We start from the raw sequence: 19,161 nt of genomic DNA, 5'->3' as shown, positions 1-19,161 counted from the left end.
TAACACTCTACCAAAACTATTTTAATATTTAAACACGAATTGTACATCTGTTACAACGATAAAAATGGTTTTCAAACAATTTTAACGTATATGAAAAAAATACCGTATACCATCAAGTCTCAATAAAGTACTTTATTACAATTCGTGTTTAAACATTAAAATAGTTTTGGTAGAGTGTTAACAGGGGCGTATCACGTTGGGGGGGGGGGGGGCAGGATCTGACCCCCAAGCGTCTGTGCGCTAAGAGTGAAGTTTCTGCAGAGAAGTGCAGTATGAGGAAAACGGGAGGTGGACCGGCAAGACCTGAGATGTCGCAGCAATCTCAGTCTGTGGCAAGCCTGTTCCAGACCTCAGCATCATTCCATGGTGTATGTTCTGATGCCGACACCGTCATCACAAACAAAGGTAAATATCTAATCGAATATGTGTAAAATAATTATAAAAAAACTTTTAGTATATTACAGTAAATATCAAAAAGTACATACCTGAATTACTTCATCAATCCTGACTGACATGTTTTGACAATAAGTACGTACACTGTCAGGTCTAATTTATTTACAGTAAATCTACTGACTATTCGTTACATGTTGTATTTCCAATTTCATTCTCCTGACCTAAAGGTCTATAAATTATATTAAAACACTCCAAAGTAAGTCATATGCATATATAGCGTTTCCATCTTATGAAATGTGTGTTATTGTTTTTTTCAGACTTTAATGATTCAACTTATGACATTGTTGATGACAATCTTCTAAGCAGTGGCCTTCTAAGCTTGTGCCCGCTTGAGACGTTAACACAAGGTGTCTGGATCTTCTGATTTCCTTTACATAATTTAATAAGCTCCGAAATAAATTTCACTATCCATTTCCTAAATTATGCACTTATTATCCTCAATAACGTTCATTTTATTCAAGTCACTAAATTTATGATAAATAAATAATTAATATTACATTCCAATATGTTAACACATGCATACAGTACTGGTTTAAAATTTTACCGGTTTACACACTATTCACAGAATAGAACACTTTATCTTAGTGGGCGGTTTTTACAAATGTGTAATACAGTAAAGTAATTAATTTATTTCATTTTCAACATTTTTGAACTTGTATATGCTATAAGAATTAAATAAACAAATAGTTTTTACAGATATTATTCAATTATTAAACACAGTAAACGTGTGCACCAACCATTTAAACGATTTAACACATTCCTGCCTTACCTAACTCTATTCACAAATAAACTCACCCGTTGACCTGTTTCGGTGAGCTATGGAAGGCTACATCCGTCTTTAAAGGAAGAACTAGCCCCAACTACGACAATTTCCAATATTACTGTAAACAGATACGATTTATTTTTCTTGTAAAATTCTGTAATATTGGTACTTTTGTAGGAAGGTGTATCATACATTTTATTAGATATGACATTTAAGTTGTGAATAGTCTTCTTAGTCTTCTTAATCCATATAAATCAATTTTCATGACCCATACTCAGATATTATATTTTTCATAAAAATATTCAATATTCAAAAATGTTTCTTTTTGCATGACTTTTACAAATGAAATATTGCAGATGTTCAAGATAACATGAACATGCCATCCATGTCGGTGACAGCAGACGAAACTTTCACACAGCAAAGAGCAAGTTATCCAGAGGAGTCTGCAACAAATGCTCCAAGCCAAACTGCTTCATGTGATTATTTTTTAATTTTGTTTTCCTTATAAATCTTTATTATCACATCTACCAAATTCAATAAAGCTTAGATGTACAGTATATCATATACAATTACATCTATCTGCTACCATACTAAAGCTTGTGGATCTTAGTTTGATTTTATAAATTTTGAGATTCATGGAAGGTCGGTTGTAATACTCAAGTAGTCGCCCGTGCGTGAAATAATGCATGAAGGAACATTTGTCGTCTTCCTTCACCAGTAAAGCTGGAACGTCATAACTTTTGTCCTAATTTTCAGTTTTGTGTGATTTTATTACGGGTTAACCGTTAAAAAAGGAAGAAAAAATCCCAATCTAGTCAGTTAATCAAATTTATCTCTCCTACATTCAAAGTGGGATATATATGGCGATATTTCACAATAATTTTATTAATCTAATAAAGTGTAAAATTTATTTGCAGTTACGTCGGATGAAAAGAGGCAGCATAAAAACAAAACTCACCAGAAAAGGTTAAAACATATTTTTAATATATTTAAAATTCATTTCACAAAATTTAAAAAATACGTCCGTCACACCCAGCTCCGGTTCTCATCATCTGTAAGCCTGGAAGAAATATGTTTTTGATCTTTTTTAAGAACTTTTTAAACTAGAGAGATCAAAATTTAATGATAGATAATCTGTCAAATCGTTATATGGCTTTGTGATAGGATATGATAGATGTAACATAATAGAATGAATAAAATAAGATATCGAACGTGCAGACTTAGTCGCAAAAGAACAAAACTTAAGTATAGGTTAGTGTTTAATAATATGTATTAACAAAAATAATTGGTCAAGCCTGCCGCAGGCAGGCGACCAATTATTTTTGTTAATGCATATTTTTAAACATTAACCTATTTAATGATCAACATTTTTTTTTCAACCAAAAAAAAGGCATTTCATTAAATCACCGATAGCTCCGCCCTTTCGCTCTACAAGATGTCTACACCTTGTTAAGTTTCTAACATATCACATTTAGATAAGCTAAATGAATGGCCCTATTAACAAATAATCAGGCATATTTTTTACTGAAATGTCACAGAATTTATACTTTAATCTACAGTTAGACTATCATGCTGAAAAAAAAACAGCGAGGAAAATGATGCAATTAGGTAAAATCAATGGAGTTAACGAAATGTGTACATCCTTTATAAATAAATGGAAAATGTGAAAAAGTGCATTAGATTAATAATTTATACAAATTCATTATTAGCTTTAAGTTATTCACTAACATTTAAAATCCCAATTGATTTGCTCATTTGAAAAACAGCTTTTTTGTGTGCCAATCTAGGTTTACAGGTGGAGGCTGTTCATTTACCATGAGTTTTCCAGTCAAAAAATGTATTTATAATCATTGTATTCTTAATATCAAGGATTGTTAATGCAGTTCATTCCTATCAATTGAAAGAAAATTATGTTTTGGTTACTTTTTCTAGAAAAAAAGAAGTTTAAAACAGTCAGCAATTTATAACAGGCACTTTTCATAGAGTTAAAAGGATATAAAAAAAACATTTGTCTCTGCATGCCCCACATGTATTATCTATGTAATATATTAATTGATTGTATCCTCACATTTAGAAACACCTGACCTCGCCCAATTGTTTTTTACGTTGGCATTGTTTGCTAACCCAGATATTTTACAATTCAGAGTGCAAATCACACCTCTAACTCCTCCCTAATATAATGCATTATTGAAAATTGTTAGACTCAGGTTAGACGGCAGATTAAGTAAATTTGATTTAGTTAGTACACATAAACCAAAGTTAGACTTAGCAGAAATTTGAAAAATACTACAATGTGATTGGACAAAAAATAATGCTGATCATTTATATAAATATGTTATGTACGCCAAAATTTCTGTTATATATTACAGAACACTGAAGGATCTACAGATGACATTTTATGAGAGGCAGATCCAGCTCTCCGAGACACAAATGAAATGTTACAATAAATTTGCACAGCTGGCTGATGTTTTGATAGAGAAATATAAAATTGATTAATATAAACGAAACTATTTAAATATATGCTTTGGTGCTTTGTTCTGAGGACAGAACTTGTTAAAATTTTGATGTTTTAAATGAAATATTGTATTTGGAGTATAAAATTTGTTAAACTTGAAATTCGAAAAATAGATTGTATTTGCCTAAAAACATGTTCTTATATACTAACTATATTTTATCCTAGAAATATGTCTGAACAATGTGCTGCCTCACTCCTTTGCCATCCATAGTCCCCTGAAATATCTCTGTTGGAGGTTGGTCCTGGTCAGAGTCACTGCCCTCTTGAGGCTCACCCCACTGTAATCTTAAATTGTGCAGAACAGCGCAGGCTACAATAATTCGTGTGACTCTATGTGGTTTCATGCGTATCTATAATCGAAAAAATGTGTCAATTTTATTTTAAATGTAAGCGTCAAAACCTTTTAGAACGTACAACACGGCAAATAAAAATAAAATTTATCGCGCGGTTTGAATGTTCATTATGTAATGTAAAACAGAAGGACATGTACATGTCATTACAAATGTATTTGTCATTGACAATTTTCTCAATAAGAGAATTATTAAGGACATGAACTTTTTGAAATACAACTGGAAAAAGTGTATTAAATATGACATACTTCACCATGTAAGATATGAAAGGTTCTCTTCCAAACTCCGAACACTCTCTCTACTACATTGCGTGTCGAAATGTGTGCCTTGTTAAATCGCTCTTCATTCTCGTTTCCTACAAAATGAATGGTTTGTTCTTGATCACCAGTCTCAAAATGTCAACAGAAATTATGAAAAGATCGAATTTTTAAAACAATATGCTACCACTAAGTTTATATTTAAATGTGTATGTGTACGTACTTGGCTGTAAAAAGGGTGTGATAAGAAATGGTCGGCACGGGTATCCACTGTCTCCTAAAAGGTATCCATTTTGTGGGTCTGAAATTAATAAATTGTAAGTTATCCTATACTCTCTGTTGATGTTTATACTACAGAATAGAGAAAAACGATGATTTGGTAGTAAATCGCTTTAATAAGTTATTTTTTAGAAATATAATTTTTATTGCCTTAGATATAATACATATTTAAATAACGTTACCAAATCGCTTCATTCTAATTAATAAATACATTGATAACCATATAACTCATTATTTATCAACATTATAAAAAGTACCTTGGTTGTGACTTTGCAAGTGTCTGCCAATACTTGACATTCTGAAGACGTGGCTGTCATGGCAACTTCCTGGCCAGCACGCATTTAGGCTTGTAAACTTCCCTGTTAAATGATACAATAAATTTCGAATCAATCAATTATGATGGAAATAACGTTAATATCATTATCAAATTTCAATAAGATGTATTTTCTTTAAAGATAATAATTGAATAGATAATACATGTACCAGCCTTTTCTCAAACCTTTCACTCACGAGCTATTTCTAATAATTTTATGGCTTTACTGAGTAAATTTATCATGCAATGCATGTGAATGCGTTAGGAGAATGGTACCGGGTAATAGATCTATACTAGCGTTTAGTCTACGCCCTATATCCTGAATAACACCTACATTACTCTGGGAAATGGTCTCTTCAACAATTATAAATGAAAAATAGGTCCGATATAACAACATATTAGAATTATAATGGGTTATATTACATGTATGGGAACTACTTCTCTTCTTACAAAATAATGGATAATTACGGTACCCCATATGAGGCCTCATAACTAAGGGTTATTCTATGTTTAGAACATAATGGAATTTCCATAATTTGTATGACGAGCCTAATTTTGATGTGTAACATTTAATTTTTTGGTGAGTGAGCGTAATAAAAAATAATATTTAAGTCACTTCGATTTTTGTACGGGAACTGCTCGCATTAAAAACTATACTGTACTATACTGGGTACTGTACTTTATATGTAGAGTCTAATATAAAAAAAAACAACATTTAAAGGTTGCAAAATAAGTTTTGCGAAAACCAAGTGCTGATTGTACAGCAGTACTGTACTGTAGTACTATTACATCGCTAACCAATGAGTGTGTGCTGAACATGACAGTAATTGCTTTCCATACAATACTTTTACCTTGACACTTAATGATGTCATCAAATATGTGATGTCATCTTTACCAGGAAAAAATCATTATTCTGGTAAAAGAGGAAGTGAAAGTAATTAAATTTACATGTGTCGTTACAGTAGGGTTTCTAGTTGTGCTGTGACTTCTAGATTGAGAAATTAATTTAGACTATACTGAATATAGATTATAGAAAATACAGGACTCGGGAGTGACATTGTGTACAGTATCATCGTATCATGTCAACTTTAGGTCTACAGTAGAGAGTCTAAGAAAATTTGTAAAGTGAGGAAATAGTGAAAATGAGTTTAAATGACAATGACTTCACTATAGAAAAGTACAGGTAAGATTTATTTATAAAGAAACAAAGGTCTTGAACTATCTTAGTCTATTATATATTGTTTACTGCAGTAGATATTATAAGTCAACAAAATCTGAATTGGAAATCAAGTTGTTTACTGTAATGTGTATATGTGTATGTACCTTTATGATCACAAGTTGCCTGTACATTTATACTATGCTGATGTTTCCTGTTCACATATGCTGCTTCATCTGGTTGTCCTGGGGATATCAGTTTTACGTGAGTTCCATCTATGCATCCAATCACTGAGGGAAATCCGCGTATTGCGTAAAACCCATTCATGACTTTTCGTCGGTCAGTGTCGGTCATTGGAAACTTTATTACCTGGTCTTTCAGTCCGAAAAGTATGTCAGTCACTTTTGAGATAACTCTGGAAACTGTAGCAATGTCCACACCAAAGGTGTCACCAATAACCTGCATGAAATTACCCGTGGCAAGAAACCTCAAGGTAATCAAAATCTGTTGTCGGGGTGTAAGGGCTTGATTCCGACGGGTTTGTCGCACCAAAAGTGGTCCAATAAGTCTGACTAGTCTGTCAATATTGTCAGCAGAAAACCTATACCGTTTCCGCAATTCCTCGTCCGTAAAGTCAGTCAATTGTCGATCAACTCGTCGAAATTGCCGGGGTCGTCGGTGTGAAACGCGTAAAATGTCCGCCATGTTGGTTTTGGTTACCGTGCAGTTACCGAGCTACTTTACCTGGGTTAAATTTAACCGCGGTTATAGCGCGGTAACTGCTTTTGATGTTTTTTATACAATCGCTTACCGCGAGGTTACCGGGCTGGTTACCGTAACCGTGTGGTAACCGCGCGGTTAAATTGTTTATACAATTGGCTGCAGCTGGTTAAATTTGTCTATTGGATAAATTCTGTTGCTCAAAACTTATCCAACGGATAAAATGCGTTATCCAGCGGTTAACTTAAGCCAGTCCTATGACCACCGGATAATACCATTAACCAGTGGTTAGTCATCATCATTAAACAGTAAAAATCATTAAAACTTGTTTAAAAAAAAAGTTTGTTGCAAATATATGTTTATTTTTCTTAACTAGAAAATTTCATATAAAATGCATAGGATTAAATTGAAGCATTTCTGAAAATGTGCTTCTAGAACCCTTTTTCAATCTAAATTTGTTGTTGTTGTAGTTTAGAAAATTCAGTTAAACAGTCATAACTTTTTTATTCTTTAATAAAACATACAAGTGTCAGTGTTAGAACATTACTCATCTAATGGAAGTAATTTCAACTCAAAATTTGAAAAAAAAGTTGTTTTTGAATTTTTTCTTATGTGTGTAAATCTATCAATACTTTAAGGCCTCTGATATACTTTTTGTTTAATTCCAAAAACAAAAAAGCACAAAACATGCAAAATTATTTTTGGGAGCTTTTTGATCATAATAAATTTATTATTTAACAAAAAATCGGCCATTTTGTTTCCGGAATCACTAACCAACCCTGTTGCATTGTGGTACTTAACCAGTGAATAAATACTCTATCCACTGGTTAGGTAGCCAGTGTACTATCCAACTGTCGAACAATGACATTTTATCACCAGGATAGCTGGCCGCTGGTTAAGGATTTAGCCAGTGGATAAGCTATCCATTGGTTAATTTTAACCAATGTTTTGAACAACCCGGTCCTGATCTCCTCATAAACCAGTTTTGGATTTATGACCAAACTTCACAGGAATGATCCATAGGTAGTCCTCAACCAACACAATTTATATAAATGGTTCCAGTCTGATGAATAAGGTCATAAAAAATAAAATTATATAATCTGGTATGTAGCATGATCAAGCTAACCTGCACAAAAATAATATAATTCATGCATTAGGGGTTTATATTGGTCCTGCGCATGGGATCACTTAATGTACCTAGACTTGTATACAATGTCAATAACGTAGATATTTGGCATGTCTCATTGCCAACAGCCTCCGTGGTCTAGGGGTTAGAGTCGATGACTTCTAATCCAGTTACTTCTCTGGCGTGGGTTCGACCCCCGGGAGATGCTTAGGTAGTTTAGCGCGGAGGTTGGTAGTCTAGTACTGGTGTAACTCTCCAGGAATGATGGTTAGGAAACTACCCGCCTATATGACTGAAATACTGTTGAAAAAGGCGTAAAATGACACAAACAAACAATGTCTCATTGCCAAGTGGACCTCTTCAAGATATAAAAGTTATATGCATAGAGTCAAAAATGACCGTGCCCTAAGGGTCACTTAGTTTACAAAGACTTGTATGGTATAAATGTCTTAAAGCCGCCTCTCTGAAAGTACATTACGCAGATCTTAAATATTTAGTTTGTACAATCATGTTGGGAGTCTATATAATATGTATATAAATTATGCCCCTGGGGCCTAACATACCCAAGGCCCTGGGGGTCTCTTACTTTTTATGACTTGTATGATAAAATAAATTTAAATCTTCTTTTTATGCCCCCGGGCCTATAGTGATTGAACCATCCGTCTGTCCGTATGAGGTTAACTTAGAACGGCAAGTTGAATTTTTGTGTCGCCTCTAGGGAGAAGTGGCGACATATAGGGATCACTTCTCCGTCGTCTGTCTGTCCGTCTGTCTGTCACAAAACTTGTCCTGACTACTCCTCATAAACTACTGGTGCAATTTCATCCAAACTTTACAGGAATGATCAGTACCAAGTGTAGTTGTGCATATTGTCAGCATTTTCCGGTTCAATGATTTTTGTCAGAGTTATGGCCCTTTAATAATTTTTAACCAGGTTTTCAACGAAAACCGGAGTTATTGTAATGCCGAAGTCGGCGGGCGGGCGGGCGTCAACTTTTGGTTTCCGCTCAATAACTTTAGTTTGCTTTGGCCTATTGACACCAAACTTGGTGTGTAGGTAGCTTATATAAAGAGGCAGCTTGGGATTGCTATCCAGGTGTCTGTGATCTAGGTCAAGGTCACTGTTACTAAAAATAGAAATTCAGTTTCCGCTCAATAAATTGAGTTTTCTTTGGCCTATTGACACCAAACTTGGTGTATGGATAGCTTATATCAAGAGGCAGCTTGGGATTGCTACCCAGGTGTCTGTGATCTAGGTCAAGGTCACTGTTACTAAAAAAAGAAATTAAGTTTCCGCTCAATAACTTGAGTTTGCTTTGGCCTATTCACACCAAACTTGGTGTTTGGATAGCTTATATCAAGAGGCAGCTTGGGATTGCTACCCAGATGTCTGTGATCTAGGTCAAGGTCACTGTTACTAAAAATAGAAATTCAGTTTCCGCTCAATAACTTGAGATTGCTTTGGCCTATTGACATTAAACTTGGTGTATGGATAGGTTATATCAAGAGGCAGCTTGGGATTGCTACCAAGGTGTCTGTGATCAAGGTCAAGGTCACTGTTACTTAAAATAAAAATTCAGTTTCCGCTCAATAACTTGAGTTTGCTTTGGCGTATTGACTCCAAACTTGTTGTATGGATAGCTTATATCAAGAGGCAGCTTGGGATTGCTACCCAGGTGTCTGTGATCTAGGTCAAGGTCACTGTTACTAAAAATACAAATTCAGTTTCCGCGTAATAAATTGAGTTTTCTTTGGCCTATTGACACCAAACTTAGTGTATGGATAGCTTATATCAAGAGGCAGCTTGGGATTGCTACCCAGGTGTCTGTGATCTAGGTCAAGGTCACTGTTACTAACATAGAAATTCAGTTTCGGCTCAATTACTTGAGTTTGCTTTGGCCTATTCACACCAAACTTGGTGTTTGGATAGCTTATATCAAGAGGCAGCTTGGGATTGCTACCCAGATGCCGTTGATCTAGGTCAAGGTCACTGTTACTAAAAATAGAAATTCAGTTTCCGCTCAATAACTTGAGATTGCTTTGGCCTATTGACATTAAACTTGGTGTATGGATAGGTTATATCAAGAGGCAGCTTGGGATTGCTACCAAGGTGTCTGTGATCAAGGTCAAGGTCACTGTTACTAAAAATAGAAATTCAGTTTCCGCTCAATAACTTGAGTTTGCTTTGGTGTATCGACTCCAAACTTGTTGTAAGGATAGCTTATATCAAGAGGCAGCTTGGGATTGCTACCCAGGTGTCTGTGATCTAGGTCAAGGTCACTGTTACTAAAATAGAAATTCAGTTTCTGCTCAATAACTTGAGACTGTTTTGGCCTATTGACATTTAACTTGGTGTATGGATAGCTTATATCAAGAGGAATCTTGGGATTGCTACCCTGGTGTCTTTGATCAAGGTCAAGGTCACTGTTACTAAAAATAGAAATTCAGTTTCTGCTCAATAACTTGAGTTTGCTTTGGCCTATTGACACCAAACTTGATGAATGGGTAGCTTATATCAAGAGGCAGCTTGGGATTGCTACCCAGGTGTCTGTGATCAAGGTTAATGTATTTAGTTTTCATGTCAGTTAGTTTAGTTTGCTTTGACCTTTTGACACCGAACTTGCTGAGTGGCAGCTTTCGATTGCCACTTAGATATCTGGGAGCAAGGTCAAGGAAATTTGCTTACAATAGAATTTTCAGTATCTACTCAATAACTTCAGTGCACTTTGACCTATTGATTGCTGTCACATCAAAACTTGGTCGTTGAAAACCTGGTTTTCGTCGCATTGCGGCGCTTCTTGTTAATTTTAAAGTTTGTCCGGACTACTTCTCTTATACTACTAATGCAATTTCAATGAACCTGTACAGGATTGATCTGTAGCTCAAGTCCTTGCGCATATTGCATGGGTTTTCTGGTTGAATGATTTTTGGCCGAGTTATGGCCCTTTGATAAAAAGGTGTTTTTTTCTGTGTGTTGCCAGATATGCAAAAGCTTGTCCGGACTACTCCTCATAAACTTCTGGTGCAATTTTATCCAAACTTTACAGGAATGATCAGTACCAAGTCTAGTTTTGCACTGTCCATCTGTCTGTCCGTCTGTCACAAAATTTGTCCCAACATGAAATTGGCCATCATGAGGCGACACATGTGATTACTGATCGCTCTTGTTCTTAAGTTCTACCTGTACCAATGGCTTCTAAGTTTACACACTTACTAATCAATACAAAGTACTTGATCTGGGCAAGTCACATAACCCTGGCATTCATATTTACCAAATTATTGCCCTTTTCAGCACTTAGAAAATGAATAATGGTTAACCTAAAACGGCAAGTTGGAAATACATTTGTATCTTAAGTTCTATCAATACTAATGGCTTTATTATTTCCACACTTACTTATCAATACAAAGTACATGATATTGCCAAGTTATATAACTGTGTCATCCATATTTCCCAGTTATTTCCCTTTTTTCACTTTGAAATTAAGGCCTTGTCTGGTTAACCTATTTCGGCAAGTTGGATTTATTTTAAATTTCTCCTTATTGCTTAATTTCCTTATTGATATCTTTCATATTTTGTAGGTGGATACCTTTGATGGTCTTCTAATTTTTTGTGGAGTAAGCGGTCTCTAGGGTCAAGGTCAAGGTCACTGGTTTAAAAAATAAATATAAACATTTTTGCTCATACAGCCTTTATATTTTAGTTGATGTTTTAGTTTAATACAAACATGCCAAGGGAGGTCCTCCTTCTTTGGGTGTAGTAAGGGGTCATTTGGGTCAAGGTCAATGTTACCAATGTCAAGGTCACCAATGTTAAAAATATATTTTTACATTTTTACAGATGTATTGACCTTATTCTATAGACAGATGTTATTTATAATTGATAGAAACATAAACTTTGATGGAGTTAGTGGTCAGTTGGGTCAATGTCACCAGTGCTAAAAATAGATTTTTACACATTTGCTCATACAGCCTTTATTAAGTGACAGATATATTTTATCTTTGGTACGAAGATGACTTGCATGGTCATCATTTTGATTGGGGTAGGGATCAGTGGGTCAAGGTCACTTGTGCTAAAAATAGATTTTTACACTTTTGCCAATACAGCTTTTATTTATTGACAGATGTATTTCATATTTGGTAGAAAGATAACTTGCATGGTATTCTTCCTTTGGATGGAGTAAGGGGTCAGTTGGGTTACGGTCACCAGTGCTAAAAATAGATTTTTACACTTTTGCCCATACAGCCTTTATTAGTCCCCTACCGGTAAAGAGGGGACTTTAGGTTTACCCTCCGTCCGTCTGTCTGTCTGTCCGTCTGTCTGTCAGTCCGTCCGTCCACAAAACTGGATCCCGCGATAACGCAAAAAGTACTGAAAATATTTTTATGAAACTTGATATATGGATAGATGGCAGTATGGAGATTATGCACGTCTTTTTTTTTCTTCCTATGTTGAAAATTCTGGTTGCTATGGCAACAAATAGTCTGAAAATATGGCAAATTTAACACATAAACTGGATCCAGTGATAACTCAAAAAGTACTGAAAATATTTTTATGAAACTTGAAATATGGGTACCCGATGGCAGTCTGGACATTATGCACATCTTTTTCTTTTCTTCCTATGTTGAAAATTCTGGTTGCTATGGCAACAAAAAGCCTGAATTTCAAGATTTCTGATTTAAATTTTTCAGCTTTTTCACTATATGTTCTTATTTTCTTAAGGTGTTTACTTCAAACTTTAAATATAAGTTTCTGGTCAACAACCACATCATATGTGACAAGGTTTATAACTCTAGCACAAAAAATATCAGTATTATCTCCCTTGAACTTAGATTTTTTAGGGGAAAAAATGTTGTCTTTTTTAAATAACTTCTTTATTTCCTTATGTATCTACTTCAAACTTCATATATATGTTTCTTATTATCACTAGATATTTTTGAGAAGGTTAAATACTCTAGCAAGACTATTTCTAGAATTATGTCCCCCTTGAACTTAGATTTTTTTCAAGAAACTAGTATTTTCACTCCAACTTCTTCATTCCTTATAGGATTTACTTTAAAATCCCACATCGTAATAATATGACAAGGTTGTATAAACATAATTTCCTTACTAAGCATGGAAACTTAACACATTACTGTGATATAGACAAACTTATTTTATTATGTTTTGTGGTTGATATTTTCAAATACAGACTTCATCCTCAAATTCATTATAAATGGCAATACACAGGAGTGTATGACAATTAAAGAACTTTTTGAGGGACCGGTAGGGGACTACTGTATTGCCCGCAATACTATCAAATGCTTGTTTATTGACAGATGTATTTCATATTTGGTAGGAAGATAACTTGCATGGTATTCTTCTTTTGGATAGAGTTAGGGGTCAGTTTGGTTAAGGTGCTAAAAATAGATTTTTACACTTTTGCCCATACAGCCTTTATTTATTGACAGATGTATTTCATATTTGGTAGGAAGATAACTTACATAGTATTCTTCTTTTGGATAGAGTTAGGGGTGAGTTTGGTTAAGGTCACCAGTGCTAAAAATAGATTTTTACACTTTTGCCCATACAGCCTTTATTTAATGACAGATGTATTTCATATTTGGTAGGAAGATAACTTGCATGAAGTTGAATATTTTTCATCTTCACAAGTCAGAGCAATGACTTGGCAACTTATATTTTTCACAATTACAAAATGCTATGACTTTGTCAAGCTATATAATTTGTTTTTACAATTTTTTGGCAATTTTTCTGTCCATAACTGAGTGAATGGGTAAACATTTTTTGAAATATTGCTACTGACAAGAATCTTAGCCGGGGGCATTTGTGTTTAACAAACACGTTCTTGTTTTGAAACTACAAATGCCAAGATCTCAGCTATTTGGCATTTCCTAGTGAACATCCAAAATTGGCCCCGTCCTGATAGTGACTTAGTTTGTATCGAGTGATACACATTTCATACAGTTTCTTGTGTGAAATTACTATGCTAAAACTTAGATAATTGTCATGAAGCATTGTGCAGAAGACAAGTAGAAAATTATAATATCTAAAAAATGCAGCTTGGGTGAAAAGTTACAAACCCAATTTTACCTTTTTACCGACTTTGATATTGAAAAGTGTGACTTTTTCTTGCAACGTATCTCAGGAGAGCATTCCAGGGCCGTCATAGCCTTCTTGTTGAGAGGAAATTGTCAAGTTTGCTCATATTAATTTTATTGGACCCTTCTAGGGGCCGCTAAAGCTAAAAATAGAAATACCTTCTACAGAACTAATGGATGGATGATCACCAAATTTTGTCATTAGCATTCTTATAAATATATATATGCAGTGTTTTGTCAGGTTTGCTCATATTAATTTGATTGGCTCCTTTTTTGGGCCGCTGAAGATGAAAATAGAAAAACCTTTTTAACATCAGACTAATTGATGGATGATCACCAAATTTTGTCGGTAGTATTTTCAGGTAGTGTTTTATCAAGTTTGCTCACATTAATTTGATTGGTTCTTTTAAGGGGCGGCTGAAGCTAAAAATAGAAAAAAAAGTTTTGAACATCATCTCCTACTGAAATAATTGATGGATGATCACCAAACTTTGTCTGTAGCATTCTAAGGTAGTCTTTTATCAATTTTTTCATATTAATTTGAATGGTCTCTTTTAGGGGCAGCTAAAACTTAAAAAAGAAATAGGTCTCTTCCTGCAGAACTAATTGATGGATGATCATCAAACTTTTGTCTGTAGCATTCTTTAGGTAGTCTTTAATCTTTTACTGAAAAGCAGTTGTTTCTGGTGAGCGACTCAGGACCATCAATCATGACCCTCTTGTACTATATAATTATATAAGGTATATAATAAAGAAAATCCATGACCCCTTGGGGCGGGATTAATTTAGACCCCAGGGCTATAATTTGAACTTGGTAGCGGTTCACTAAACAATGTTTCATGCCAAATATAAACTTCCAGCTTTCATGGTGCAAAGTATAACCTATGTTTAAATTGGTTTTATACCGGCGGTAGGGGGTCGTGGATTTTCGTTGTAGTAACAATTAACTTAAACAGTTCTTCTCTAAAACCATTAAGACTAAAGCTTAATTATTTGGCATGGAATATTGTACCAATTTTTGTTCAAATAATAGCCCTGGTTTCTAAACTGGCCCAACCTCGGAGTCATAAATGTTCCTTATAAAGTATATATATAAAGTAAACTTAAATTGTCTATTTCTCATCTGACATATATTTGGTATAACATATTGTCTTAAGGAGCCTTTCCAAGGTTGTTCAAGCTATAGCTCTGCGGTCTAATTTGGCCCAACTTTAAGGGTCATGGATTTTCCTTTTATGATTATAGTTAAAACTTAAACCATGTGACCCATTTTCTTTAAGCTACAGCTTTGAAATTTAGACTAAATGCCATTCATAGATGCAAAATTTAACTTTGACATTTGTTGATCTAGATTTTGGTGAGCAAAGACATGATTGCAACCGCCCTTGGGCCTAAATGCCCTCCCTGCTTCCTCCCATGGTGTAACTATGCCCTGCAGATCAGGAAAGTCGGTGGGTAATTACACGATCTAACCATGATATATTTCGTAAAGGACCATGCTGAGTTTTATGAAAGTATGCTTAGCGGTCCATACACTAGTACACACGTATGGTATTTTTAAACATTTATTTTATTCTCAGCAATAGAAATACTGGTTAAATAGTGTTAAACATTTCACAATTTCCTAAAAGAATAATTGTTTTATCTACAACAAAAATTGCTGATTCAAGTTAAAGAAAAAATACAATGTATAACGATATAAAGAAACAAAATTTCTGAAGCTCGATAGAGACATACAAGAGTCACCGCCAAGCGGGGCCTCACTTGACTTTTTCTTATTTCTAAATTCAAAAATAGAGGCAAAATATTATAGTGAAGAGCGCTCCTGAAGACGGCAATTTTCTAAACAAATTAAATTCAAATTTCATATTTGATATTGATTTTTTTTATCAAAGTCATTCAGAGGTCAAGGTGACATGTTTCATCCTGTTAGTTAAGTAAGTAATCAGTGGCCTTAAGTTCACTCCAAGAATCAATCAAATCCATAAATCAATAATATATAGTTATGACACTTTCGTGCAAGGTCAATTAAGTCAGTCATATATATATAAATAATTCAACATGTCGACTTTTTCATAAGTGTTATTTCGTCCAAGAATGAATCAGATCCATAAATAGATAACAAAATTATGACAAATTAAGAAAATTTTCAATTATTTGACATTGACATTCAAAGTCAAAATGAAGATCAAAGTCATGTCAGAATAATTCAACATGTCCGTTTTGTCACAAGTGCTCTTTGTCCAAGAATGAATCAAATCTGTAAATAAATAACAAAGTTATGACAATCAAACCAAAGTTCAATAATTTGACCTTGACAGGGAAGGTCAATTTAAAGCCAAAGTCATATCAGGAAAAATTCAACGTGTCGGTTTTGTCATATGTGTTTTAGGTGCAATTAAAAATCAAATCTGTAAGTTAAGATCAAATTTATGACAATTAAAGCAAATTTCAATAATTTGACCTTGACAGTCAGTGTCAAATAAAGATCACATTTGGATTATTCAACAAACGGTTTTTGTCATAAGGATTCCCTTGTCCAAGTATTGATCAATCCATAAATAAATAACAAACAAAGTTATGGCCAAATGGAGCGAAATTCACCATTTTTGACCTAAGTCAATGTCAAGTTCAATAAAATCTTCTTTGGTGACTTGTGTCAAGGCAACAATTGTAGTATACATGTATGATGACAATATAATTTATTATTACAAAGTCATAGACAATTAATTATAGCACAAGAAAAACTGTAAAATTACAATAATCTATAAGTCAAAGTCAACTTAGTCCGATTTTTTTAAAGACAGTTCTCTTAGGGTGGTTGTGCCCAAATATGAAGAAAATCCACTCATAAATAAGTAATAGACAATTGTAGCAAAACTCAAGCAAAATTTATTCGTTTGACCTTCATGGTCAATGTCACTGGCGAGTAACAAGGTACCAATCTTTTTACGTTCTATTCTACAGTAAATATAACAGCATATCAGTTGATAAAATGATTATATGATAAATTACATCATATTTATATCACACAAATACTAAGTAAATACACCATTTACAAAAAACATTCCTGAATACATCTTCAGCTTATTGTAATTTTGTTTTTATCAATAAAATTTAAAAATAAATATCATACATTCTAACACACTTCACATTATTCTCCTATCAAACAAATCTACAGGACAATATCAAGTGATATATGCAAAGCATAAAAAACGAATGTTTACATGTCATAAATTACGTGATGTATGGCGTAAATATAAACCGAATGACGTCAGACAATTACTTCTACGCTCAATGTTATTCGGCATATGTTTACCAGTTCTCTTTTTTATATGCCCGAAAGGGCATATTATGTTATACCCCCTGGCGTCCGTCTGTCTGTCTGTCCGTTCGTACGTCCGTCCGTTAGCAATTTGGTTTCCGGAGCATAACTTAAGTTCCATTTGGCCCACAATGTTCAAACTTCATAGGATGATTGTCCATATTGGGTAGAAAACCCCTATTGATTTTGGGGTCAAAAGGTCAAAGGTCAAGGTCACTATGACCTTAAAACTGAAAACAGTTTCCGGAGCACAACTTAAGTTCCATTCGACCCACAATGTTCAAACTTCATAGGATGATTGTCCATATAAGGTAGAAGCCCCCTATTGATTTTGGGGTCACAAGGTCAAAGGTCAAGGTCGCTATTTCCTTAAAACCAAAAACAGTTTCCGGAGCATAACGTAAGTTCCATTTGGCCCACAATATTCAAACTTCATAGGGTGATTGTCCATATTGGGTTGAAGACCCCTATTGATTTTGGGGTCAAAAGGTCAAAGGTCACTATGACCTTAAAACTGAAAACAGTTTCTGGAGCATAACTTAAGTTCCATTCGACCCACAATGTTCAAACTTCATAGGATGATTGTCCATATTGGGTAGAAGACCCCTATTGATTTTGGGGTCACAAGGTCAAAGGTCAAGGTCACTATTACCTTGATACTGGAAACAGTTTCCGGAGCATAACTTAAGTTCCATTTGGCCCACAGTGTTCAAACTTCATAGGATGATTGTCCATATTAGGTAGAAGACCCCTATTGATTTTGGGGTCAAAAGGTCAAGGGTCAAGGTCACTATATCCTTAAAACTGAAAACAGTTTCTGGAGCATAACTTAAGTTCCATTTGGCCCACAATATTCAAACTTCATAGGATGATTGTTCATATTGGGCAAAAGACCCCTATTGATTTTGGGGTCACTAGGTCAAAGGTCAAGGCCACAATTACCTTAAAACCAAAAACAGTTTCCGGAGCATAACGTAAGTTCCATTTGGCCCACAATATTCAAACTTCATAGGATGATTGTCCATATTGGGTAGAAGACCCCTATTGATTTTGGGGTCACAAGGTCAAAGGTCAAAGTCACTTTTACCTTAATACTGAAAACAGTTTCTAGAGCATAATTAAAGTTCCAATTGGCCCACAATATTCAAACTTCTTAGGATGATTGTCCATATAAGGTAGAAGACCCCTTTTGATTTTGGGGTCACATGTCTTACAAATGCTTCATCCTTACTAAAAAAAAACACTTTCGGGCATATAATGCTCCGCCTAGCGGTGCTCTTGTTAGCATGTTAGAATCGATATATTCTTACATTATACATGTAGTATAAAAATGCACGATTTATCGTTCAAATGCTTTGTAATACACGTAATATTCAAGCGCATTTGAACTCGAACAATGCATAATTATACAACAATGCACTCAAAATTGATATCAATTTCCTTATTAGTGTTTCCATAATTACAATTCAACAACATAGATAAAATTGATAAATGTACATCTACATCTGATTATGGAAACAACAAACACTAGAACAATGTCTTGTAAAATAGCTTGCAAAATTAAGCACATTAATACGATTATGGTTAAAAAAGAAAGCAAAATGAAATCTTGTGAGAAGTAACACGGGTATCTTTACAAGTCATTTTGTGAATAGATTGAATTTTCACTTAAAATTCTTTTAGTGTCTCTGATCATTAAATAGAAATTTACAGGTTCTAATTTCAAATCAAGATACTATTTCATAATATTACATACATAATTAAATGTAGATAAGAATTTTCAATGAATAACTGATTTTTACAGGTAA

General features: G+C 34.2%; 2 protein-coding genes across 2 annotated transcripts; one reads left to right on the top strand and one right to left on the bottom strand.

The window, feature by feature from the left end:
- The first annotated feature begins 244 nt into the window (after positions 1-244).
- On the top strand, positions 245-3,862 carry LOC132753894 (uncharacterized). Its single transcript, XM_060744437.1, has 5 exons — positions 245-405; positions 711-800; positions 1,573-1,692; positions 2,134-2,182; positions 3,586-3,862. The coding sequence occupies exons 1-5, from the start codon at positions 273-275 to the stop codon at positions 3,710-3,712; spliced, it is 519 nt and encodes a 172-aa protein (XP_060600420.1). The 5' UTR covers positions 245-272; the 3' UTR covers positions 3,713-3,862.
- Positions 2,178-6,972, bottom strand: LOC132753893 (putative nuclease HARBI1). The gene is made up of 6 exons (XM_060744436.1): positions 6,254-6,972; positions 4,875-4,976; positions 4,562-4,639; positions 4,330-4,436; positions 3,882-4,081; positions 2,178-2,276 (listed from the first exon to the last, which is right to left on the bottom strand). Exons 1-5 carry the CDS (start codon positions 6,789-6,791, stop codon positions 3,893-3,895), a joined length of 1,014 nt encoding a protein of 337 aa, XP_060600419.1. The 5' UTR covers positions 6,792-6,972; the 3' UTR covers positions 2,178-2,276; positions 3,882-3,892.
- Positions 6,973-19,161: the final 12,189 nt, after the last annotated feature.

This window comes from Ruditapes philippinarum, unplaced genomic scaffold (genome assembly GCF_026571515.1).
Source record: "Ruditapes philippinarum isolate M1 unplaced genomic scaffold, ASM2657151v2 ctg991_1_1_1_1, whole genome shotgun sequence".
Taxonomy (NCBI): domain Eukaryota; kingdom Metazoa; phylum Mollusca; class Bivalvia; order Venerida; family Veneridae; genus Ruditapes; species Ruditapes philippinarum.
This window is presented reverse-complemented; position numbering and strand designations above follow the sequence as displayed.